Source organism: Pelmatolapia mariae, linkage group LG7 (genome assembly GCF_036321145.2).
Source record: "Pelmatolapia mariae isolate MD_Pm_ZW linkage group LG7, Pm_UMD_F_2, whole genome shotgun sequence".
Taxonomy (NCBI): domain Eukaryota; kingdom Metazoa; phylum Chordata; class Actinopteri; order Cichliformes; family Cichlidae; genus Pelmatolapia; species Pelmatolapia mariae.
This window is the reverse complement of record NC_086233.1, coordinates 43813895-43840399: the sequence shown is the minus strand read 5'-3', so window position 1 is coordinate 43840399 and position 26505 is coordinate 43813895. Positions and strand designations below refer to the sequence as shown.

General features: G+C 40.4%; 1 protein-coding gene across 1 annotated transcript in view; it reads left to right on the top strand.

Annotated features, from left to right (window-relative positions):
* The window catches only part of cspg4 (chondroitin sulfate proteoglycan 4), a 71687-nt gene that overhangs the window by 35810 nt on the left and 9372 nt on the right, over positions 1-26505 (top strand). The window contains exons 2-6 of the mRNA XM_063480986.1: positions 7186-7349; positions 9674-13210; positions 14580-14768; positions 14968-15243; positions 20124-20300. Of these exons, the coding sequence (XP_063337056.1) occupies positions 7186-7349; positions 9674-13210; positions 14580-14768; positions 14968-15243; positions 20124-20300 (4343 nt within the window). The remainder of the gene's footprint in view (positions 1-7185; positions 7350-9673; positions 13211-14579; positions 14769-14967; positions 15244-20123; positions 20301-26505) is intronic.

The window sequence follows — 26505 nt, the reverse complement described above, 5'->3', positions numbered from 1 at the left end:
ACTTTCTAAACACCTCTTGTGCCTCATTAAGGTAAACACAGTACATTCAGGAAATAAGCTGATACATGTACTTCCAGTAGATTTTTTTGGTTTCTGAGGATAACCAAAGAGAGATTAAAAATAAAAAGTAAAAATGAATAAACTAAAAACTTTACCCAGCACATGGGAATGTGTGTCATAGTTTCAGCATCCACAAGTGTGCAGTGATGCAAATTTCATCACCAGATGATGAGCAGGAGGCTCCAAGCAGACAACCACATACTGGCTAATTTTGGATTCATCTGCACAGAGACTGCACTACCATGTGCCAACTACCCATGCACCCTTCAGCTGGTCTTCCAGTGGACTTATAACAGGAATGGCTACTGGTCCATGGAGCCTGCAGTTGTGTATGTCCAAAACCGAGCATAAGCCCCACTTCAGGGCTTCTGCCAAGAGAAGTTCCCCAAGAGGTTGATGAAAAGTTGCTAAAAAGTTCCATTTAATATTAACCGTGATCTTTTTTCAAAACCTGCTAAGCTATTTGTTGACTAAACGTGAGGAAAATGTAACTGAAAACTGAAAAAGTTTCCTCCAGAGATGGACTTCGATGTGTGCTGTGGACTCATATCAGCATACTGATATAGGCTGTATCAGATAAATCATAATGATATGGGGGGGGGAAAAATTCTATCATGGGAAAATTAGGGGTTTATGATGTCTATTAATTAAATCCAGACTTTAACCTGGGTATGATGTGGTATCACACTTTGAAACAGGGGCTTAAAATAACCGACATTAAAATAATTTAGTTTAATTATCCGTGCTAATCACGACACAACAACAGGACACAGAACGTCTTTGCGCTCCCATTTTGTGTTGACATTGTAAATGTTAGAAACTTAAGAGGCTGTACTTAACTGCGTGCTAATTTCCTGCTGCTATTACTCTTTGGTCCATCAATGCTGTGGGAAAAAAAAGGCCCAACCGTTCTAGCTACCCATCCATTACATGCTGCGCTCTCAGTTTATTTTTTTCACCTTTAAGCTTCTTTTCAATCAAGCACTGTAGGTTAATGAAAATCCTCAGTTGGCCTCTAATTAGATTTCAGATGTGAAAGCACAGAAGGACAGTACACTTTCTGTACCGAACGATGCGAAAGATATCACTGTAAAAAAAAAAGTCTTAGATTTGATAGTTTGTATGCAATTTCTTCCTTCCTGTCTGCTCCCTTGACACACTGTTGCAGTCACTTCTCACATGTGAGACTTCATTAAATGTCCTTCAGCTCCATAAACAATTTCAGGAGCTGAGGGAAAACAGAGAAAGGCATAGCTACATGTATAAATAATCACACGTTAGAATATCTCTTTTAAAACATGACAAAAGAAAGTGTGTGTGCTCAGGCGTAGTGAGGGTCATTTATTGTTAGGGGAATTGCAGGTTGAAATCCTATGAGGCGGTCCACTCCTCTGATGTCACGGAGAGATTATTTTAACAGGACTCACTGTGCGGGACCTTGGCGGTCCATGGTTTCCGTAGCTCAGCTGGGCTGACAGTGGCACGCTTTGTATTAGTCAGTCATAAACTACAGCAGAGCCCCAAATCACTACAATGCATCTGTTCATGGCTATGTTTGTCTTACAATGCTGTTCAGTGAGTGAGATCATCAACTGAAGTCATTAGGAACGACAAGTCTTTTAGCCGAGTTTTAGGAGCCAAGAGCCTGCAAATTAATCAAACACCTTAGTGGTTGACAAATTGAAATTCAGGAAAAGCATAGCTTGAAAATTTGAGAATGTCCCATTGTGTGCTTTTAAACTACCATAATATATCTTTGTCTGCTGTGGCCTGAAAGAGTTCAGTTAGCATTTAAGGGTAATGAAGCCCAACTTTTGAGGGGATATTTTCCCTGGAAGCTGTGCAAGAGAGTGTACATGCTGTAAAAAGGCGTTCGTGGCAACTTTCAGGAGTATACAACAAGACTGTTCTTTGGCTTTCCAGTCATGGGATTGGATGTTACGCAGTGGTAGGGTACTCCCCTATAACCCCTGATTTATCCTTCTTTTTTTCCTTCTTAAACTAAACAAATGGGCATAAAAAGACAGATAGAAATATCTCTGTCAGTTTTATGTGTTTTTATTTATTTATTTATTTATTTATTGGTCATTAGTCTTCAGTTACACTAATTAAAGACACTACCACTTTTATGTCATTCCAAAGGCAGTGCTTTTCCTTTCATTCTGCATGGAGACCAAGCTTTTCAGAGCAGAGCACAAATCCAGACAGCATGAGTCTTTCACATCCTGCACTCCGCGCTTTGTCACAAGTCCATTTACCTAAGCTAAAATTACATTGCACTTCCATTCTCTTTTCACAGAGAAAGGTCATAATTTTTCGTTGCTGCCGCTACCCCTTGTCTGTTTTGTATGCGTGCGTTTTATAGAGAGACAGCCTGAAAAGTTGTAGGTTATTGCCAGGGAGGAGGCTTCCAGCTGTGGCCTCCACAAGCCTTTTTTTAAGTATTGTACCTCTTCAATCTGGCTGTGATTGGAGTGTCTCAGAGGGATGCAGAAGTGGATAGGGATTTGAAAGGGAGGGAGGGGGCTAGAATTATGCAGCCTGCTTTCACGCTAGCATAGCTGGGTCTGAGAAATGGCTCCTTAAAGCCTGTAAAAGTGTGTCCCTGGTGACTTCTGAAAAGTCTGGAAGGGGTCCTCATAAAGCAGCACTGTCAAAGTATGTAGAGTTGTGGCTCAGCTCTCTGCTGTTTAACAGCACCGGAGCTAGGACTATTGTCTTATGGAGAGCTCTGTATTCAGAGTCTCTAAATGTTTTTGCCAAAATGCTCACTTCCTGAGCACATTTTAAGAATGTCTTGATGCATCCTCAATCATCCAGGTAAGTAAATCTCCAAAAGTTGATTCTGTTCATCTGGACGTAGCGTTTTGTTCCTTCAGTGGGCTGGTTTCAGTCATTATGCAAATGTACTGTTTATAAGGTTGGGGAAACCTGCAGTCAGCTGAGACTGAAGAAGTCACTTGGATGAGTGGCGAAACGTTTCTCCCACTGAAAACGTTACGTCCAGATGAACAGAATCAACTTTTGGAGACATTTTAAGAACATTTTTCTTCTGTTGGAAATATTTTTTTTTTGAAAGCTGTATTAATATAGTGAATCTGAATGTTTATTGAGGGATGGCAATGCCATCCAGTGGTTAGCACTCTTGTCTTACAACAGGAAGATTCTTGATTTGAACCTCTTGGCTGGGTGGGGCCAACAGCTGGAGTTTGATGCTCCCACCAAGTGGGTTCTGACATATAGTTATGACTTAAAGCACACCCTATATCAAACTTATGGTATATTAAGAATATTATGTTAATTATATAATGCTGCTTTGATTATGCTCAGCAGCATATTTTATTTAGCATGTGTCAAAGCAAAGAATTGGAGGGAGGTGGCTGGGGTGGATGGTGGGCATATGAAACACAGGCTCTGTAACTGTAGTAAAGGATAGTAAAGAAATCCATTTAAAGAATGCTTTAGTGCAGTGTTGAAACTCAATCCATCCTCTTCCACTATGATATTTGAAATACTCACAGCTGATACTTGGCATTTTGGTTTGATAAATAACAATAAATTATCAAGGCTGTTCACTCAGCTGATTAGTTGTAATGTGCAACTTCTCCTGTTCTCTTCCAAACCCTAACAGTACATTGAGCTGTCTGCAGACACAATTAGAAAACAAATGTTTACCACAGGGCTAAGTGCTATTGACCCTTGCAAAGGATTATAATTGTTTCGTGGTAATGACTGAGTTGCCATGTGGCAAAAACAATATTGCACTTATAAGCTCTCAGGCTCTATCGGTGGTTAACAACACTCTATTCTTCATATCCTTGAGCCATCATGCCCTGTTGCAGTAGGCAAAAGCCAGCAAAGGAAAGAAATGGCAAACATAACCTCTATTTATAGTCAATCTAACCATAGCTTAACCATGGGTTACGCAAGTAGGTGGTTTGTTTGGATTCCAAGCAGTGTTACCATGGCAAAATTTGAGAAGAGAACCACACACAAGGTCCTTTCTTCTGCTAAATATTTCAAACAAACAGAATAAGTACAATAAATAAAATAGCATTATTCTGTTTATGCAGTTAATACAAACTTCAAGGATATCGGTTTTCACAATTTTCTGCATATAGTTTAAAGATTTCCTTGAGTGACTGTAATGAGTCATTTAGCACCCTGAATCCTTACTTCATGTGTATCTGCCACATCTTCACACTCACTTAAAATAGGACTAAAGCGATTCTGACTGATCAGTACGGACATGTCACAAAGTCAACTCACTGTCTCCAACCTTCCGGCACTTGTGGTCAGCGTGTCTCTCTTCCCTATAGCTTTTCCGGACATGTGTCACTAGACTGGGACCAAAAGAGGATAGAGAAGAGGAGGAGGAAAGGGAGAGGAAGACAAAAGGGTAATTCATCCAGCGATTCTTAAAAGGGAGGAAGACTCAGTTTCCTCCGAGCATTATAAATACAAGTGCAGTCAGTCATCAAATTATAGCCATCTGCATTGGCCTGAGACCAGGATTCTGCTTGACACAGAATGGTTTGTGTTAAAGTGGTGTTAAGGGGGAGGTGTGGTAGTTGAAGCTTATCAGAGACTGTGCTCTTGGGTGGTTAAACTTCAACACACAGACTGACACCAAGTGTGGCAGAAGAGCCACAGCTCCAGCTTACATCCTTTGGGAGCAATGATGTTCCTTTCTGTATGATGATGCCTTGTCAGCAAAATCCCCTCAGCTAGTTCCCATCTACATCCAGCACTGAGTGCCTGGAAGATGGAGACTGTGGCTTAGTCTTATACTGCAGGAAAAGAGAAGAGAGGAGGTTTGTGTGATGCACAATTCATTTTCTGTCATCCTGGAGGTATCTCTTTGCAAACATATTAGGAACTGTTAACACTGAACAGGTTTCACCAAGGGTGCAGAGACAAAAGAAGTGCCACAGAGCGAGACATTTATACAGATAGCATGTTGAAAATGTGCTTTTCCTACATGAAGCCTATTCTACACAGAGCTTTACACAGCTTAGATGGAGAACTAATGAATTCCAGGTCCAGGTACACTGCAGAGAGTAAAGCTTTTGTGTGTATCATTAGAAAATGTGCTCCTTTTTCCTGAAGGCAACAGCAGCAAGCTGAATTTGAACCAGAAAATCCCCAGGCAGAATTGTCTTGGCATCGCTCTCTCCTTCAGCTTTTTATCCCCATGCTCAGTGAACAATCCAACAAAAGCTCGGGTTTAAGAACCATGGAGCTCATTGCGATTTTCTTTGTTAATGCAATTGCCTGTAAGAAAAGATTCTGTTCCCCCATTTTTCAGTTTCAGCCTAGAGGGTCCTATGCAATTAGCGCTAGTATTTCATTTAGAATACCTTAGCTTTACCAAAAACTCTCTGAACTGTACTATAATAGCCTCTGGCGCAGTCAGTAACAGCTAACGACAATAGACTCCAAAAAGTGACATTTTGAAAATGAATGATGTGTAACTGCAACAATTTCGTCCAACTCTCTTGTACAAATGACATTTCCATGTTCTGTAACATTTCCTTGTTGAGTTGTCAGGGCTGGTTTCATTGTCATTGTGATTTCTTTCACTTTTCTTTGTTATTATTCACACAGTATGTATTACAAAGTTTAACATGTGATAATGTCAAATCCACTTCTTGTGATATCCGTGGCGTTTCTGTGACTGCGAAAAGTCTCTCTGTGTGCTTGGCCTTGTGCTTAGACCATTCATCACTGACTTTGTTCATGAGAGAGCAGCCCTGGAACCAAAACTAAATGCCTCTTAGTTAAAACGCAGAACCGTGGGCGTGACGATAAAAGCTTTGCTTTCGTTCTTGCTGACATCAAAATGATTGTCTTTGTTTACATTTTCAATGTTTGTTGCAGATCCGCAGTGGAAAGGCTCACTTACAGGATGAGAGACAAAAGGACAAAGTTAGCCTTCAGTGTTTTGAAGTTGGCAGCATGACATTAATGTAGACGTAACCCAGACATAGGCTGTCCTTTACAGACACACACACACACTCATTTGTTTCAGCCCTGAGAAAATACTTTTTTCCATTTATAGTTATGAATGTGAATTCTCGAGCCTGTCATATTTTCTTCTGCTCTCCTTTATGCCCTATCGCACGAAGCCTGCTAGGTTAGTCGACGCTGCTGCTGATTTTGAGGGAACGTTTTGTCCCTCATGATCTCCCAGGAATTTACGAACTTTGACACAACACTGTCTCTATCTCTCTGCTGGACTATTCCAAATATTCCAAAGCATTAGCACTGGCCGATCAGAACATTGCTTTCTTCACTGTGAGCTTCTGTGTCTTGGACTATCACCCTTGTGATGGCAAGTGAGCGACTAATTCTATATCTCTTGGCTAAAGCCATGGAAAACCCATGGCTGAGGAAACGGGTTGTTGGAGGTGGTCCAGTTTAATTTCAGAGCATGTGCACTGGAAAATAATTGACTTCCTCCCTGGTTTACATTTTGTCAAGGGCTCGAGAGAGCACAGTCCAGGGCAGGTGGCTGAATTAGCATATCATTGAAAATGAGACAGCTCAAGCCTGGGAAATCCTGCACCCCATGACTCTATGTGCCCGGAAAAATCTCCGCAGGGGTAATGACTGATGTCTCAGTGAGAGAATCCCTTTGAGGCCGCAGGAGCTCCTCTTCAGCCAGGAGCAGCTGGAGGACACCTGATAATATAGAAATCAGTGCCTGAGAAAGTTGCACTGTAACATGAGACTGTATTAAAAAAATGCTCCTCTAATTGGTTTCGCCAAACTTCCACATCAGAATTCAGGGAGTTGCCAGTCAGCAGCTGTAGGATGAGTTAATAATGTGTCATCCTGCACAGGTGTCTTTTTGTGTGGGCCACTGTAGTAGGCCATGTTATGCTTCCACAGTGCAGACAATGCAAATGATCATGCAAATGAGGCTATTTTATGTTTAGCTACAAAACGTTTTGGTGCCTTTTCCTAGCAAAATGACAAACAAGACATATGGTGCAAAGTGAAAGAAAATACGTGTCCGTGTATGTATGCGGGGTATAAAAACAGAAATGTCTTTGATGTCTAGGATAACATGATCCATATATTATACTTTCAGACGCTATAACCTACATTCACTCTTCACAGAATCCTACTTTGGGGACAGCTTCTGCCATTTAAACGCCTTCCAAGATGTCTCCACCTTCCAGTTGTCACTAAAGTTCAAGACAAGTCGACGAAGCGGGCTGCTACTCCTGGCTGCTGGAAACGAGGACTACCTGTTCCTTGAGCTCCAAAATGGGAAAATACAGGTGCGGATTTAGCCATGGCAATAATCTGAGCCCTTAAAACTCTTTTTAAACAAAGCAGTGTTGGCACCTATTGGATAACCAATTCAAAAACAGAGCAGTTGTTCAAAAGAAGAGGCTAAAACAGACAACTGCATTTCTACTTGCAGCTCTATGGGAAAAGCAAGTCTAAGGACTCAGAAAGAACGAAAAGCACCTTGAGATCAGCATAACTTATTGTATTTGTACAGAAGTGTAGTTCCACACTTCAAGAAACTTCAGCTAGAGTGCTAAATATGTTATTGTCAAAGTCACCTATGCATAGTACAGAGAGTCCTGTTTCAGAATGTTTTGTTATAGTGAAATAATAAGCAGCTGAAGTGATTTACACACAGAAATGACCTCAAAATAGTCATTTCATCAGGATAATTTGCTTAATTTCTCACACATTAAAATCCCAAAGAGATTACGAGTGAAATTACTAGAAGAAACAGAACGTGTAATGGGTTATGAACTACGTGACTTTTAAAGTAGTCGTGAACTCTGTTTCAATTCAATAAGCTATTACATCTCATCAGGTGTCCCTCGAAAACAGGTGGATTGATTAGATTCTTTTGGGGGATTTTGTCCTCTCTAGTTCTCTCACTTAAATGAAAACTGTTTATGTCTATAATAAATAAATAATAAATTAAAGCAGTAAAACTCTCATCAGTTGCGGTGCGACCGAGACATACAGACTTTCCCCAGAAGGGACAATATTGCTGCATTTTCAGTGAGGAGAAATCAAAGGTTATTTGTAATAAAAGGAAATATTACTAGTCGACGTTTTTCAGTGATATCAGATACATTGAACAAATAGAGTCGAGGCTCCACAAAAATGAAATTGCCTTATTTTGAGGGATGTTGAAGAATCATGTAGTTCAACATTTTTTAAAGAACATTCTGATCTTTAGATCTTTAGATTAGTGAAACTTCTGGGAATTAATTCATTTTCTAAATGAGTTAATTAATTATTAATTATGACTTCTTAGTCATTTGCTTGGGTTTTGTCATACACTGCTTGAATGTTCTATATTGTAAAAAATGTAAATTTGTCTTTGATTAGCCAAATAATTAACCTGCAATCAATTGTAACTGACAGGATCTAGCAATGATAATGACCACAGTTCATTTATGACAAAACGTTTGAGGCAACGACTCATTTCTTTATATTTCTTGGAAAATGTGAAATTGGTGGAGTGTCTTATTGAACCCAGGAAACAAACAAGTCTGTGTGTTGAAACAAACGTACATGAAAATACAGTATATAAGGAAAAAAACTGCTTTTTATTCTGTTCTCTGACAAGATGATCCCACACTGCTTAAAGAACGTTGAGGTCTGGGCTTTGGGGAGGCCAATACATGACTGACGGTTTCACATTGTGTGTTTTTCTGTTCTGGTATTCTTTTAGTGAATTGGCAGAATCATAGCCATGGTGAAAAACAAAGCCATTGCCAAACAGACAGCTTTAAGCTGGCACTGCATGGTGTAAACTGCCAAATCTGACTGTACTTTTCTTCTTCCCTAATTCCATCAATTTTGACAAGATCCCGAACACCGCTGACTGAAATGCATATCCCAAGCCATGACTCTCTACATGCTGATGAATTAAACCCAAATTTACAAATTTGGATTCATCCCTCCATAAGAACTGTTCCCACTGATTTTCAAACCAGTTCTTGTGTAATTTGGCATAGCTCAACCTTTTCTCCTGATTTCTTTTCCTTAAGGACACCCAACATTCCAGTAAGACCATTTCTGATGATGCCTCAGCAAACAGTAGATGGACTAGATGCATTTCTGAAGTCCTGTGTAGGGTCTTTGCTGGATTCTTTGTATTTTGTGTAGCCACAAAAAAATCATTCCTTAAGTTAGATGCTTTTTTAATGCTTTAATTAGTCATAGGTTAGTGTTAAGTAGCTCAACAAACAAATAATTAAAAAAAAAAAAAACATTATTTTGAAAATGGTCAGGTACAAGGATTGGACTGAAAATGACCGGGAAAAAAAAGCAGCCGATGTCAAAAAAGAAAGTCTACAAAATGATTGCTCAAGACCACAAAGGAGGGGTGACTGAAAACCTTTGCACAGTATGTAGGGGTTTTTTTTATAACCTTTTTTAGTTAAACCATACTGAAGTAAGTCATTAATGTTAAGTATCATGTCCAGATAAGAGTGCAGAGATAAATTCATATAATAGCAGCTCCAATTAAATGCACACACAGAAATACCGAGTGTTCCACAATATACAAAAGATGCAATGCAATGAAAATTTTCAAATGAAATAAATGATGTTTGTTTTCACGTAGGCTCGGATGAACATGGGGGCTGGTGAGGTCACGCTGTCCTCATCTGATGGAGCATACCTGAACAATCTTCTGGACCACAAAGTCTCGCTGACACTGAAAGAAGGCAGGCTTACCATGACAATTGATGATGTCTTTTCAACATATGTTCCTGTGAGCAATGACGGGGGGCAGCTCAATATTGACCAGGGCATTTGGCTTGGAGGAACTGGAGACCTGCATACTTCATACCTTAGCAATGCCATTACTCCTTTTCGTGGCTGTATGACTGAAGTCAAATTTCAGTCCCATCAATTTGATATTCTCACTTCAACATTTAAACGATGCCAAGACACAAAGGAAGCCTGCAGCAATGAGTTTGAGGCTGGAGATGGCGAGACCACCAGTTTCAGCACCCCTGATTCTTTTATATCCTTCTCCACCTGGAGTGGAGGTAGTGGTTCTCGAAGGGCCTTGGAATTTCTAATGAAAACCACCATTGAAGATGCCTTACTTGTTTTCCATCCTGGCCAAGATTCTGACTTCATTGCTGTTGGTGTTGTGAAAGGCTATCTCAAAGGTGTACTGGACCTCGGTAGTGGTATGGAGGCCCTGAAGAATATGCAAGTGCGGCTGGATGACGATCAGTGGCACAGAGTTAAGATCGAGATCAGTCAGGATTCTTTTGTTCTTAATGTAGACAGCCAGTCTTCCTCCCTTTCCCTTGACTCATCACAAAAACTGGATTTGGTCGGAAGCCTGTATTTAGGGGGCATCCAGGCAAAAATGAAGGAATTCTTCCATGAGAATGGGCCATTAAGTCGCATCTATCAGGAAGAATTGACAGACGAATCCTTCATTGGATGCTTGGGAGAAATTAAAGTGAATCAGAAAGACAGAAACCTGCAGGATGCTCTGGTGACCAAAGATATTCATGTTAAATGTGAAGGAGAGGACTATGACTACTCAAATTATGACGGGGAATTAACCTCAACCTCCCCTACCATCAGTACCCCACATATTTATGTTGACTTTAATCAACAACAGCACTGCTACCCAACAGAAAACACAACAGAGTTATTTAGAAATGTGACCAAGCTTCTAGATGTCACCCCATTACAAGTGCCAGAAGGTGGAGAGGTTTTTCTTGATATCAACAACTTAAACCCTACATTTGACCTCAGTGCTGCAAACATGCAACAGTCACAGATTACCTTTACTCTCGTGAGTCTTCCCTCATATGGCTTAGTCGATATGAACATTAACAGACAACACATTCAAAAGTTTACTCTTCTTGATATTGTCAATAAGAGAATCAAGTATATGCATGATGGAAATGAAAGGCTTGCAGATCAAATCTATTTAGAGGTGGTTGCTCAAAGTGATTTCTACCTTCCAGAATGTTTAAAAACTCCTCACAATTATGTCCTCCCAATTGAAATTCTTCCAGTTAAGGATACACCACAACTTGATATAGAGGAAATCTCCATCGCTGAAAATGGCCGCACTCGTTTGAATACCAACATCATGAGGTTGTTGGATTTCGACTTGAATTGTGATGACTTAATTATAACTGTTACTTCAGAGCCTCCCAAGGATTTTGGTTACTTAGAAAACAGAGAAAAACCAGGAGTAAGCATCTCAGAGTTCGCTTGTAAGGACCTGGAAGATGGAAATATTTATTTTGTACACAGAGGCGGTAGTACTGGTACGATGACCTTAAACGTGCCTTTTGAAGGATCATCAAGCCTTTTCACTACTTTTAGGTTGTCCGTGATACAACCGGATTTAACTATGGTCACTAACTCTGGCCTTCTTTTGTCACAAGGAAGCAATGCATCCATAGACAATCACAAGCTGGCTGCTCTCGCTCATCCTCGTAATGGCGATATTGTGTATAACATCACACAACCTCTAGTGTTTGGAGAACTGCAGATTCTGACAAATGACGGAGTGCACAAACAAGTCACAACTTTTCATCAGTCTGATTTAGATCAGAAGCGCCTTAGGTATGTCAGCACAGACTCAAGTGACCAGGAAAATACTGTGTTGGAGCAGATCCAATTCAGCGCTCATCTGGGGCGGTTCTCCCTCTGGAACAATACTTTTGCAGTCATGATTGCCCCTGCTCAAGTGAAGGTTTCTCAGCTGGTACCACTGGAAATGGAGGCTGGTGAAGCGCAAACAATCACAGACCTTCAAGCTGAATTCACTGACAAAACCCCAGACCCCAGGACAATTAAATACATCCTCATTACACCCCCGACACTGGGTAGCCTCCTGTTGTCAGACAGAGAGCTGGGTGAGGGTGACATGTTCACCCAAAAAGACATTTTAGACAATGCCGTTAGCTACAGGGCCCGAGTGCGAAGAGCTGTGGATACTACAGATCAGTTCCAGTTCAAAGTCTTTGCTGAGGATCAGCACTCTCCTCTGTACACCTTTCCGATCAATATCATTGCCAGCGCAGATGCCCCCATTTTGACTAATAAGAAGTTGGTTGTGTTGGAGGGCGCAGAGCATGCTCTTAACAAAAACTACCTTTGGCTAGAGTCTTCAAGTTCTGTTAATTTCGTGTATCGGGTGACTCAAGAGCCAAAGCATGGGCGGCTAATAAGGGATTCCCCACCTGGAGTTGCTAGATTTGAGGGGGCGATAAGAGTTTTTAGTAATGAAGATATTGAGTTTGGAAGGCTCGTTTACAAGCACGATGGCTCCAAGACAAGCAGTGATGAGTTCCATTTTTTGGCAAATGAAGAAAATTCAGAGAGAACTGTGAGCGATGTTTTCAGAATATCAATCCATCCCAAAAATGAGCATGCTCCTGTGAGGACAGTGGATAAAGTCCTCAATGTGGTCCGTAACGGTCAGCGCCTGCTGACAACAGATGTCATTCAGTTCAAGGACAATGACTCGGGTTTCAATGACAGTCAAATCGTCTACGCTCGTGAGGGAATCCTTTCGGGCAATATTGTCTCAACATCACAGCCATCACAACCCCTTTTCCGCTTTACACAAGCCGACCTGAAAGATAAGAAAGTCTTATTCATTCACCACGGAGCAGATCGGGAGCGCTTTTCACTCCAGGTGTCAGATGGCTTCCACAAGACCACTGCGGTGCTTGAGATCCAGGCAGGTGAACCCTACCTGCGAGTGGTGAACAACACAATCATCGTCATCGATCACGGAAGCACCAAAACCCTTAATACCACCCTGCTGAGTGCAGAATCCAACATGGACATCAGACATGACAGTGAGATTACGTTTCAGATTACATCCCCACCCAAGGATGGCAGAATTATTGTGAGTGGGATTGAGGCATCAGTTTTCACAGAGGAAGACCTGAAAAAGGGTGTAGTCTCATATGAGCACAATTATGAGAGTCTGAGGTCCAAGGACTCCTTCAGCTTCACTGTGCAGGCAAATGGACATTCCAAAGAGGGCACGTTCAGGATTAAAATATTTAAGCAAGGTTACTTGTCTGAGCCTGAGGTGGTCGTCAATGCCGTCATCATTTCTTACGAAGGAGAGCACACCGTAATCAGCAATGATCATCTCAAGGTACTGTTTACTAATTCTGTAATTACAATACTTTTTTGTATTAAGAGAGCTACAGTCAACAGTTTGCTTTGCTGACATTCAAGTTGTGCAGCACGTATTTGCTTTTATTTAATAAGAAAGACTATGTAGTAGATATGATCTTCATATGACAGAAATATCATCTTTAGAAACATATTTTCTCTTTGTGAAAAAGATCTTTCCCATGAGTCACCAAGCATACCCTGCTTTTAATCTATATTATAACCACATGAAAGCAGGGCTAAATATGACTTTACAGTCCCTGCTTTTAATTTGGTTTATGTACTAAATTGCACTCTATTAAGTGCAGAAAACAGAGCACTAAGTATCCCCCGAGGAGCTTCCTGAATCCCACTGTAATTTATAAGATGAGCCTGCATGCAGTTCATCATGGAAGCAATTAATGCAGTTTAAAATGCTGATCCATTCATTGCAAGATATATGTAAGACCTTGACTAAGGTCTAAATAATAAATAAAAAAATCTGAACATACACTGGTTTTACAGTACGAGATGCATATTAAATATACAGTGCTGACTGCACAGTATACACAGTACTGAAATATGTATTGAACAAAGCCTTGACAGAATGGCCTTTACAAGAGGTAAAATATTGACTTTATTTCTAGGAGTTTTTCCAATGTGTGTGTCTGTACAATGAAATGAAAAGCGGTATGATCTTTTGAAATATTGCCGTATGTGAGCATGGCTCCTAAAGACTCCAAGGCTCCGCGCAGGCTCGAGATTAAAACTTCTCAAAGTGAGATGACCATAAATCTGCCTGCGCGTAAATCTGCAGCACGGCTCTAACTGTTGCCAAATGTCACAAATGTCTATTGAAGTTTCTGTTCACAATGCTGTCTAACAATGTGGCTTAAGTCTATATTAGACACTATAGCAGGGCTATTAATTATATATTGTGAACTAAAAATACAGCTAAACTGTTTTAATGCAACAGAAGAACAACTGTACTGTATATTTGTGTACGCAACTGTGGATGTTCAAACAGGGGAACAACAAAATCTAGCTGCAGTTTTTCGGTGCTGCCACTTCCAATCCAAGATTTTCCAGAATTTTAGCCAAGTAGCTAATTTCTTGGTTTTGCTAACTCTTGAAGTTGTGCAATATTCTTTAAATTTTGCCCAGAACAAAGTATATCTAAACCATACTTCAAAAGAGTTAGAAACAGCAAAAGATTTAAACATTTTTTCTTATTCATGCAATGCTACAAATGTACAGGGTTCTTCCAATGCTCGTTATGTACAGTCTGCATCTTTATCAAGCTACCAAACACTTAGGATACATAAAAATCTAGAATATTAAATTAACAGGATATACCTTTGGCTTTTTAGGTGGAGCAAGCTGACATTTTGCCCAGTGAAATGATCTTCACAATCAAAGAACCGCCTCAGCACGGTCATGTGGTCAAGCTGACAATCAGTCCAGGCGCTGAGGCCTCACCTGTCCTCGATTACATCCACTCTTTCACTCAGGAAGATATTGATGAAGGACACATTCTCTACGTGTCTGCACCCACCCAGGTTTTGCTTTGTTTTTTCCTTTCTTTCACTGAACTTATTCAGTTGTAATTAGTCAATTACTTCTTCTTAATCCCGTTCCCTTTCATATTCACAATGAAACTAAAACTAGACGAAAGGCGACCACAGCTTCTGATGGTTTTAAGGTACAAGGTTTTTCTCTGAACATCAATAAATTATTTCCTACATTTATCTCTTTCAGGGGAATGATGTCTTCACACTGGATGTCAGTAATGGTTTTAACACAGTGGAGGACCTGCACATGTTTGTGAACATCGTGCCCCGGATAATCCCTGTCCAAGCCCTCAACTTTACAGTGAAGGAGGGCCTCAGCAGAGTAATTAATGCAGACATTATTAACATCTTGGACCCCTTCTACAACTCATCAACCATTGACATTTCTGTGGATGAACCACCACAACACGGGGATATCCGCTCCTTGAGTGGACAGGAGCTTTCTTACTTTTCATTAGAAGAGGTAAGCAGACAAAGTACATAGTTAATGAGCTCTTCTGCTCTATGCATGTCATTTTTGACGTTCGTTATTTCCAGTGCATGTGTACACCAATGATACACTTCCATTAACTGTGACTACCTGCCAGAAATGTCTAACCTGCCAGCATCATGAGGAACGAGCACGTGTAGGAAGAAGAATCATTATTGTAGCTACTCGGAAAGTGGGTTTTGAAGTTCCATTAAAACTCTGACATTTGTTGTTGCCCTGCAAATTGGCAGGAAGAAGCAGTGCAAACTTTTTATTTACCAGATGGCTGCTTGCACCAAATGGTTAGCTTATGTGCAACACATGTGTTGCCAAGTGGCCCAAAACATTTGATTTTCAGTATAACATTGTAAGGATTAACAGATTTCTTTGTGTCTTGCGTCCATACAAGGAACCTGAATTTCATTTGGACAAAGATTCATATATTTTTGTCACACTGGGTCCAAAAATATTCTCACAAGAAAAAAAAAGCCATCAATGGGCAGTGTAACATCTTTCTCACACTAGTAGGAAAGGGCAGTTGTTCAAGAGGATTACCACAACAATGCGTCACTTTGGAACTTTTCTCAGCTACTACTCGGTGCTGTTTGGATTTGTGTAGCTACACCAGATGGAGAGAGGAGAGAAAATCTGGGAGCTTCTGCAGCACAGCTAGCTCGTCTCACTCCATGTGGTTCAGACACCCCAGCTTTAGGAAAATATGAAAAATGCATGAGTAGTTACCGGTGGAAAAACCTCGTGCATTCTGAATGGACCGCATAGTTGAGTGGAGCTAGTTAGACATATATCTTATAGCTCCTACATCTAACCCACTGCTCTGCTCTACTTTGCTGAAGCATTGTGGAAAAACTGACGATGCCTTTGGAGCGCCTGCAGCCAAAATAAACTGGCTTGCTAAATTCCTATAATAATATGTGAGTGCACACAAGCTCTCCCACACTTTACTAGACTCACTCATGTTGTGTCTTTAAGAGTCTAATGTGCAGCTCCAATGAGTCTACTGCAATGAACGCTGGGGGAAAAAAAATTGTGATACTTTTTTTGACATATTTGTACTTCTTCTTTTAATTTTTCTTCAAATGTTATACTCAGAGAATCCAGTCCAGTTAGTTATCCCAAATAAGAATTCAGGTTCAAGCCTAATTTTGAATATTTTGTGAGTCAAGCCGCAATTATTATAAAAATAAATATAAAATACATATTTTAAATATATATAAATATTATAATATATAAATAAAATAATAAATGAAAACAGCTTAGAGGGGAAAAAAGCTAGTGCTGCTTTCTTCAGACATCTGTTAGCGCAATTAACCACACAGCAGGTCATGTTATTCGTTAGCTAATTGTAAAATACTCCAAAACATAAAGTCAAGAAGTCCAGGTGAATGACTTGAATTAGACGAGGTGATGCTCAGTAGACAGCTCGCAGCGACAGTCACCTTTCACTCTAAGCAGGCGTGCTTTTATCACACACTAATGACCAAATCTGCTTTTGTACTACGCTTTAAACATTCCTACATAAATTAGGAAATTTAGAGTCGACAACGACTGACTAGATTTTGGAGCCAGCCTCAAGTGGCCATTAGACAAACTGCATTCTTTTGGGGACTTTGTACACTGGCTTAATTTTTCCCATCCCGAAGGTGCCACATGGGAAAGCTGTGTTTTTTTCTGCCAAGTTCAATATTATTTGAAGCTCAAGTAGGAAAGTCCCCAGATGTCACTTGGGAATGCACACTGGACTTATTAGTAGTAGTGCTGCAATGAAGACATCAGTTTGGGCACTGAGGTTATGTAAGCCTACGGTAACACAGAAGAGTCTACTATGAGAAAAAATTATGACTCATACAGATTCACAGGAACGCCTGCCACAATAATTTCAATTAACTTTATGCGCCATGTGGTCCAGATGGGACATAAGCACAGAATCTGTCATATGAACATCCAGTAACATGAAACACTTTGTTCCAATATGTCTTTGTTTTAATCAGTTTCAGCTTTCCATCAGGTCTCCATTAGGTCTGCAGTAACCTATTAAAGTCTGCATTGTCTTCTTTATATTTTCACACAGTGCATGTTTTCTGAACACTGCAAGCATGCCTTTGCCGTTTATACTCCATAGCTCAATAGCCAACCAGACCAACAGACTTTTCATCGGTCTAAAATTAGACTAACATAAAGTCTGCAGCTAGTAATAAACACAACCATACACATCAGCCTTGCTGAGTTGGCCAAGTGTCCAATTACCAGCAACTGTTTATTGTTCCAGCAAGCAGACTGATTTTCTCTCCGACTTTCCCTGATCAGTAATGATGATGAAGGTTGTTATTCCAAAAGGATGCCAGTCATATGGAATCCATTCGCCAATTGCTGCTCTCTGAAGCAGGTCCCTTCATCTCTGTGGCTTTCTGGCCTTTGTCTAGACAAAGATCTAATTGTTCTCTTTGCAGAGAAGTGTTCTGAATCTGTAAATGTGTCAAAAAGTATCAGCGAAAATGGATGCTTAAGTTAAATTATTCGAGCCAGACGGCAAAGATTTTAAACAAGAACGCAGAAAGGGAAAGCTCTTTGTTCGGCCCAGCCACAGCCGCTGTTTTCTATGTACTTCCCTTAACAATGGATGACTGACTCTTTTCTGCATCTGGTTTCTCTCAAGGTGTCATCTCACTTGCTCCTGAGCTGCTATCAGACAGACATTTAAATCCTGATTATAGCCTTTTCTCAACTTTGAAAACTGGTATCATATTATCTGGTTGGAGAAAAACATAAATAATACAGTGCCTGCTATAAACAATATATTCTTCTCATCCTTTTAAAATATAATCCTTTTAAAGAAAATGTTTGAAACTATACTTTGAAACACTTTCTTTGCTAAGACGTGTCCAATGAATATTAGGTTACATCTAGAAGACAGTGGGTCTGGCTTCACATTAAAAAAAAAAAGGAATAGCTATCCAAAAGAAAAAGTCTATCAAAAACTCCACTTACCAGCAACTCTACTGCCCGCTTACATACGGTAAGTTGTTTATTTAATCAATGCAAAAGACCGATCTTTATGCTGAGCTGGGGAAACTGTCTCCTGGCAAATTTGGCATATTTAACCAATTGATTTATGACCCAGACCAGAGAGTAGTATTTATCTTCTCATCTACAGTAGCTCCAGGCAAGAAAGCAAAAGAGCCTATTTGTAGACTGCTTTTAAAAGTTACAAAGAGCATTGTAACAAAGTGCAGTTGCAAATTGTTCCAAGCTCAATTTGGTGGACTACCCTTATCAGTGCCTTGATTTCGTTACACTTGACTGTAATAATACAGTATTGTGGCAGTAGTTTTACTGTCTCACTTGCTGTGAAGAATAAGCATATTGTGCTTCATATGTGACGAACACGTTGAATCCATCCACGTTTCAAACTACAGCCCTGTGCAAAAGTCTTGAGCCGACCCTCATTTTGTTTTATTTTTCTACGAAAATGGGAAATAGCTGCAGCGATTTTGTTGAATTGCGCAAACACAAATGGAAATGCAGTATACAAAGCAAAAACAGTGTTTTCAGTAAGCTTGAAAGTCAGTATTTGATATGACTACCATTATTCACAATCTGAACTCCCTCAAGCAAGCTTTCCTATAATTTCTTTAACCATCTTGTTCTCTGAAAAAGATGATCCCACACTGCTGTTTTTCTCTCCAGGTATGCTTTTGTTGCATTGCCAGCGTGTTTGGGATCACTGTCATGATGAAGAATGAAGTTGTTGCCAATCAGACATTTTCTGTCATTTTCTGTATCACAGTCATTCTCAAACTGTGGTATGCGCACAACTGGTGGTACGTGGGCTCCCTCTAGTGGTTTGCAGGAAGTCTCTGCCCAAAAACTTAAGATTAAATAATATACCATGTTCTGATTGAGGGATTTCTGAAAAATTAAAACGTACAGCTCTGCTATCACTTCTGACATAAATGAAGACAGAAAACGAAACAGCAGTGACGTTTGTAGGTTTACTGAATTTGGGCTAGCTGGTATAATGATGTGCCACATGGAGGCTAGCTACGCAGCTATGATTAGCATAATGCAAACACATTGAAGCTGGAGGATGAAAGCTAACTTTTTTCCATTCAATAAAAGTTAACGTGAGGGTTCCTGATGGTTAGGGACAAATGCAATCGCGTGGCAGGATGCTGTAAATGGACCAAACTTCAGTCAGGAAAACAACTGAGATAATTGCTGTAGCAATACCAACAACTGGAACCAAAAATTTGAATTCATCACTCCATCAAATCTGTTGCCATTGATTTTTAGTCCAGTACTTGTCTAATTTTGCATTCCTTGTCCTTTTCTCTGTGTCTCTTCCTTAAGAATGGTTCTTTGTTGTCTGTCATATGTTGACCTCACACCTTGAGTTAGCTGCATTTTGTTATAATTAAATGATCGGTGTTAAGTGGCTTAACAAACAAAAAAAAGAAAAAAAAAGCATTCCTCTGACAATGCGCAGCTATAAGTACTGGTCTGACAATGAGTGGCAATAGATTTTATGGAGTGATACATTTTTGGTTCAAAGTTTGGAGCCAGTAGCTAAGGTCTTTGAAAGACCTTGAGAAAACTATTGTTCAAGATCACTTTGAGGAATGGCTCAAGACTTTTGAATAATGCTGTGTGCAGGTCGTGATCTTGACTTCCTCCTAAAAGATTTATCCAGGTTTATAGAGAAGTTACGGCTCCCTGGTTTCCACTGTGTACAGATGTTGACACAGTCACACTGTAAAATTGAATCCCACCTTTGAAGTTCATCTAACCTTCTGCCACTCAGGTATGATTCATGATGAGATCTATATAACAACTGGCATCCTTTTGGTCTCTTGCAGATGAGACATGGAGAAGTCTACTACATGCACGACAGCACAGAGAGCACAGAGGACAATTTTACACTCTCGCTCTCTGCTTATGACATTGACCGCAGGAGCCTCCCTTTCACCATCTCGGTTACTGTCATACCTGTCAACGATGAGCCCCCGAAACTGATGCGCAACACCGGAACAGAGGTAATACTTTGCTCTTATGAACATGTGATAGATGACCAATTCTCCCACATGCTCATCAAGCCAGAAAAGTTAACATATTGAAACTCCCTTATGCTTATAAAGTGTTGTACATTTTACCCGATGGCAATTCAAGCTGACCACCAGCTTTCATTCCCTGTGAAAGAGAAAAGAGCACATGTTTATTGCAGTGTTTCAAACATTATTGGAGCAAGTTATTAAATGAAAGTGTATATATTTGGTCTCTCTGCTGCAGTTTGCAGGAAGAGAGACCTAGTTTGACTCGTGCATGCATGATTGACAGGCTACAGGCATTACCACCTGCTTCAAACTCTGGTCTGATGCTCAAGCCGCACAAAATATGAAAGAATGACAGATTAATGGCTTTATAACGGTTGATGAGATTCTGGCGTGTTGAAAGGCGGTCAATTTAGCAGAATTACCCCATAGTGCTTTGTGCTTTAGTCTTCATTTAGTTTGATTTTCCAACAAAATAACAGACAGATCTATCTGTCTGTAGAAGCTGATAGATTAATCTTCTCTGAATGAAATCTGTAGGCTTTGCTGACAGTTCTCACATCCATACACTATAGTTTCAGCCGCAGTAACAGTCCAAAATCATGAATCTTGTATGAACTGCATATAAAATGTTCTCCACGCAGTAAGGCAAATGAATGCATGGAATTTGTACATCGAGTCTGAACTATACAGATCTCAGACATGCACCGTCTCCCTAAGAGTATTTGCTTTTTTAATAAAGTGAAAATTCAGAATGTAAGTCGTGCAAAGTCACGTTACAATAGAAGGGCAGTGATTCACCTCTGTGTGCCCACTATAAAGCGTCAGGCAGAATTTCAGGTATACATTTCTGAGTATGTGTCTACATTTTCCATTTTGATCCTGTACTGTCACTTTTCTGAGGGGAAAGTTGTGCTTGGGTTCCAAGTGAAATTACACCATAACGACACAGAAGTTTGATGGACGTGCATATTTGCTTCTCCCCGGCGATTTGGATAATGTTTCATAAGTTGGTAGTGGCAGACTGTCAAAGAACGAAACACCTCCGCACTGAATTCTTAGAACTTTATGTTGTAAGAAGAAAGGTGTATATCTAACAGGGAATTTGAATGACTCTGCTGAAGGCTTATAATGAGTTTGTGGCAAGCTTTTAAACTGATTTACGTCAGTCATGAAAGAAAAGTTTAGGGGGATGAATAACGTAGATTCTACAGCAGGAGTAGTCACGCAGTCGGAAAAAGTCGACAGTAATCAGCTCACAGAACTGGAAACCAACTGTGTCATTCAGCCCTCCCCGCTCTGCCTGTGGCTCTTCGTCTCCCTGGCAACCCGTATTTTTGGAAAACCAAGATGGTCGATGAGACCGCGGCTTTCTGGCAGAGTGAGGGCAGCATCCAATCCCTGCGACTCCTCTGCTGCGGCTGCAGAATGTAACATAATAATATGTGGATGTCTAACCCGAACAGAGCAAGGGGCTGGCCCAGTGGCACTTGGATTGATTTAGAGCAGGAAGTGTGTGTGTGTGTGTTCTGTGTGTGTGTGTAGTGACCTCTGTAGACATGATGACTAACACGACCGTGATCGGGTTCTGCTCAGTCTGATCACATTTGGCCCGGTGTTGCAGGATACAGCTGGTCTTGATTAGAATTTAAACCCTGTCTGTCTTCGTCTGCTTCCGCCTGACTTTGCTGTGTTCCTGTGCAGAAGCGCCTCACTCTACCTGCCTATCTATTTTGCTTTTGCATCTCTCACATTTTACAAGATTACTTTGACTTTGAGTGATAGCCTCATTACCCTCGCTAAGTAGTTTTGTTTAATCTCTCATTACGACACAAAGTAGGAGCGAGGGCATGTAGTTAACCTGTATCTCTGAGAGGAATGGGCTGGATGAGGGGAGGAGAAATCGAAATGAAACAGCATTATTCCCGCTGTCAACTTTAGCTCCCCAGTATAGAATTATGAACACACTGGTGGACTTGTACTTAAACACCATGCCTAGGCAGTTTCGGATGCAGCTGCAAACATCTGGCGCCCCTCAGAGTCTCAGACGTTTAGAGGATGATGTTGAGTCACTGGCAAACAAAGTCATTTGCCTATGGCAGCTACTTCATTACTCCCTCAAAATGAAATGCCAGCCATTATCTCCAATCAGATTGAATTTGCGGCCCGTCCTCCTAGGTGCTAAATGCATTGATTGTTATATAAACTATCAGTTTGCGAGACCATTTTCAGATTACCTGCCCTAGATTGGCTCTGGTTGAGAATGGGCTAATGTGGCCATCTAGTGTAAAGGACCGGGAATTGCTCTGTAATAGCATCGCTCAACTTCAGCCTTCTAACAGTGTAAATTCTGTTTGCCATTAGCAAACATATACCTTTTTGTGAAAAAGGTACAGTACACATTTCACCGTTTAATTAGTATTTGATGGATCTCGGACAACACAAAAAACATTTGAATGGGAAACAGGGAAAAAACTGTTTGTGTACTAAATCCTGCTGGAGACCAACAGGAAAGCTTCTCATGTCAGCCTCTGGAAAACCTTAGTTAAACCTAGTTCCTATAAGAGCTGGCATTTAACAGCAATCTCTTTGTAAAGGTGAATAAATCCTGGGCTTTAGATGACTTGAGAGCTTTTCTTGAGGATGTGTTAGGCTGCTGTCGAGCAAACAGTTTTCAGCATTAACATGATTATTCCCACAGATAATTGCCAGTAGCTTGTCCCCTCAGCTTGAACGATGGGACACCAAATTTGTCTGCAGTGCTGCTTAAAGCTGAGAAATTTTCCAGGTGGGTGGTGCTATTTTCAGCTGAGTCATGTCTGCATACTGTACACCGAAGGCTTCTGCGAGAATAGGGCTAAAATAGAGGGGTGGGCATGCACTGAGCAGCTGTCTCATCCATGGTGCAAAGAGGAAAAGTGGGTGTTCTGCCTTAAGGCAATCCACTTGCAAACCTCTCTGACAGAGTCCAGATTTGGCTGGGAACGTTTGGGTTAGTCTGCACTCCCCCACCATCGGTGTGCCCCCGGACAAACTATCAGACTGTGCTTTTTGCAGGCCGCGAGAAGAAAACTGCCCCAAGGAGAACGAGCTCCTCTAAAGCCCCGTATCACAAGATCTCTGCAGGTTTCTGCAACAACGAGGATAAAACACTTTCCTGTTTGTTGTTGTAGGCTGATGTGATAGAGCTGTCGGTTCTACCTAGCACCTACCTAGCGACACATGTTTTTGCTCATCAAGGAACTGGACACATGTAAGCTTATTGTCCCTCCTTTTTCTCTCTTAGTCCAGAACCTCTATGGTGAAAAAAAATCACCAGGTCCAGTCACAATCAGACAAACGGTCTCTGCAGGGACTTCAGCCAGCAGTGCCAGTGCTGCCACAGTGTGAGATACATGTTTAGTAGATTTTTTTGGCTCAAAATTCATGAAATTCATGAAGTAGGCCTCTCTCCCCTCCAAGCTGACAGTTTGGGCATTATTCCAAATTTTGCCACATATTTGCTTCAAAACAACCAACTCTGCTCTCCAAGGAGTAGACATATGCTCATATAGATGCCTTTGAAGCAATAACTATGTGTAACTTAGACTTTCAAAAACATTTACCATTCAAATAAATTTGGGTTCTCTTTAACCGAGGTGTCGAAACTTCTTTTGAACTACAGATGAACCTGTCGGTGCTAATTCTGTTTGACTGTACACGCACATGTTTCAACGCAGAAATACGCAACACATGGGTAACTTTCACATGAAATGACCCCAGTCTTATTTCCTTTTTATCTGTTGCAAACATAAGTCTTCTTTTATTTCTTGCTTATGTCTCCTTTGTTAATAATAGACTTCTGCATATTCTAAATGCGTTTTTTATTATGCGAGGGACAAATATTGGTCTTTTCTGCCGCTCGACACTGAGATTAGACATATAGACATAGGGCTTTTGTTATGAATGGGACTCTTGATTTATCTTTGACTCAAAGCCTACTTATCTTTGCGCTCATCACCATTTTTTAAGCGTTATCGTTTGAGAGCAACAAAGACAAAATCTAGCAACAGAAAAAGCAGTAAGTGTATAATGATGGATCACAGCTTTGAACTGTTGATGCAGTCTGGGCTTTGAAAGGGCTTTGATGGAGTGTCAAATTGAGTGGGATGTTATAAGCAGTGGACTGAAAGGCAACTAAATTATAGACTTCATAAAACATTTGTTATATTGCAGAACTCTGGAGGTATGTGAAAAACCAGAAGTGACATAAAGCACTTAAAAAGACAAAAGCTTAAGAACTAAAGATTTAACTTTCTCTGAAAGCGTCTATAATAGGGAAATGGAAGACAATGCGGTCCCAGGGATGTTGATTGCTTGATGAGTCTTAAGGTTTTCCCTCATCATCTATTCCCTGATATTTGCAGCAGCGCCACATTTCTGGAGAATATGGAGAAAAATAGATTCGATTGGCAAATTATTTTGTACACGTCTTACTAAAGATGATTTTCTGCCTGTGATTGCTTAAATTTTATTGACAGTCATATTATTTTAATTTGTCCAGTGAACACATGAGCTAGCATGACATCAGCAACAGAAGCCTTTAATGTAAAGTCCAGCAAATGGAAGCAAAACTAACCCAGAACATGATAAAAAAAAAAAAAAAAAACTTTCAAAATAAAAACAGGAAGTTGCCAAAATACATATATTAAACAAAGAGACAAGACCCATATACGTGACATAATTATGTAGTGCATATGTGGAATTCATTTCTTTATTTAGCAGAATTCATTAGAATGTTTTGTAACGAATATTAAGTGAATATTAAGTTAATTTTGTTTCCCAGAAGAAAAGAAAAACACTTTGGGAGATTGTACAGGTACTGAAATTGTTCTGTATTTAAATGGTTATGACCTGTTATTGTAACAAAGTCATAATAAAAGAATCCCTATATATTATTCCCCATAGGCTTACATGTTGTCAATACAAACAACAGCAGTAAAGAACCTAGTTTTAAATACAGCTGTAAATGGCCTGTATTTGTATAGCACTTTACTTAGTCCCTAAGGACCCCAAAGCGTCCACACACCGGTGATGGCAAGCTACATTGTAGCCACAGCTGCCCTGGGGCGCACTGACAGAGGCGAGGCTGCCGGACACTGGCGCCACCGGGCCCTCTGACCACCACCAGTAGGCAACGGGTGAAGTGTCTTGCCCAAGGACACAACGACCGAGACTGTCCGGGCCGGGCTCGAACCGGCAACCTTCCGATTACAAGACGAACTGCCAACTCTTGAGCCACGATCGCCCCTATAGAGCCCCTACATTGCCCCTATAGAGCCCCTAGATCGCCCCTATAGAGCCCCTAGATCGCCCCTATAGAGCCCCTAGATCGCCCCTATAGCTGTATAGCATTGTTAGCATATAGCTTTCCTATATGCTAAAATTTACCACAAGAGTAAATTGTAAACTTGTATCAGTAACTCTTTGAAACCGAGACACCAACCTGAACAGTACAAATAAAACTCATCATGTTAGAATAACAATAAAATCATGACCCAAAACATCATAAAACAGAAACTATTTACAAAAATCATGTAGATGAAGTAAAGACATAAATGAAAACTCAGGACTATTCATAGTAATCCAGCTCACTATTAGTATGTTAAATCAAACAAGGAATCAACATTTTCAAACTCTGTAACAAATCAAATCCAAACAGTTACCCAAACTAAAATGAGCCCATAAAGGACCCTCCATTGAGAAACACATAAACCCTGTGACCAAACCTAGTAAGCATGCACAGTAAGTATTATACCAGAAGACCTGCTAAACGTCTGTAGTCTGCCACATTCAGTGTGAGCATGCTAAAAGCACCACTGCACCCAGTTACTCTCTCACAGGCGCTTCATCTTGTTGCAAATAATCCTTTATATTTCATTAAGAGTGTTTCGTACCATAAAGCAGTATTGGTTTTAAATGTGTGAATTGCCTACAGCATAAACTTAACTATTAATTTAGGCGTTCAGCTGCTATTAGAGTCAAACTAAATCCCACTTTAAGACCTGAAACTGTTCGTGTGCCATGCCTTACTTACAATATTTGGTAGTGTGTTTTTGAAGCAGTGTAGACACTTTAGTATCACTAAAAGATTTTAGTACCGTGGCTGTGATAATAGCAGAAAGAACGGTATCAGTTTTCTCTTTAGACA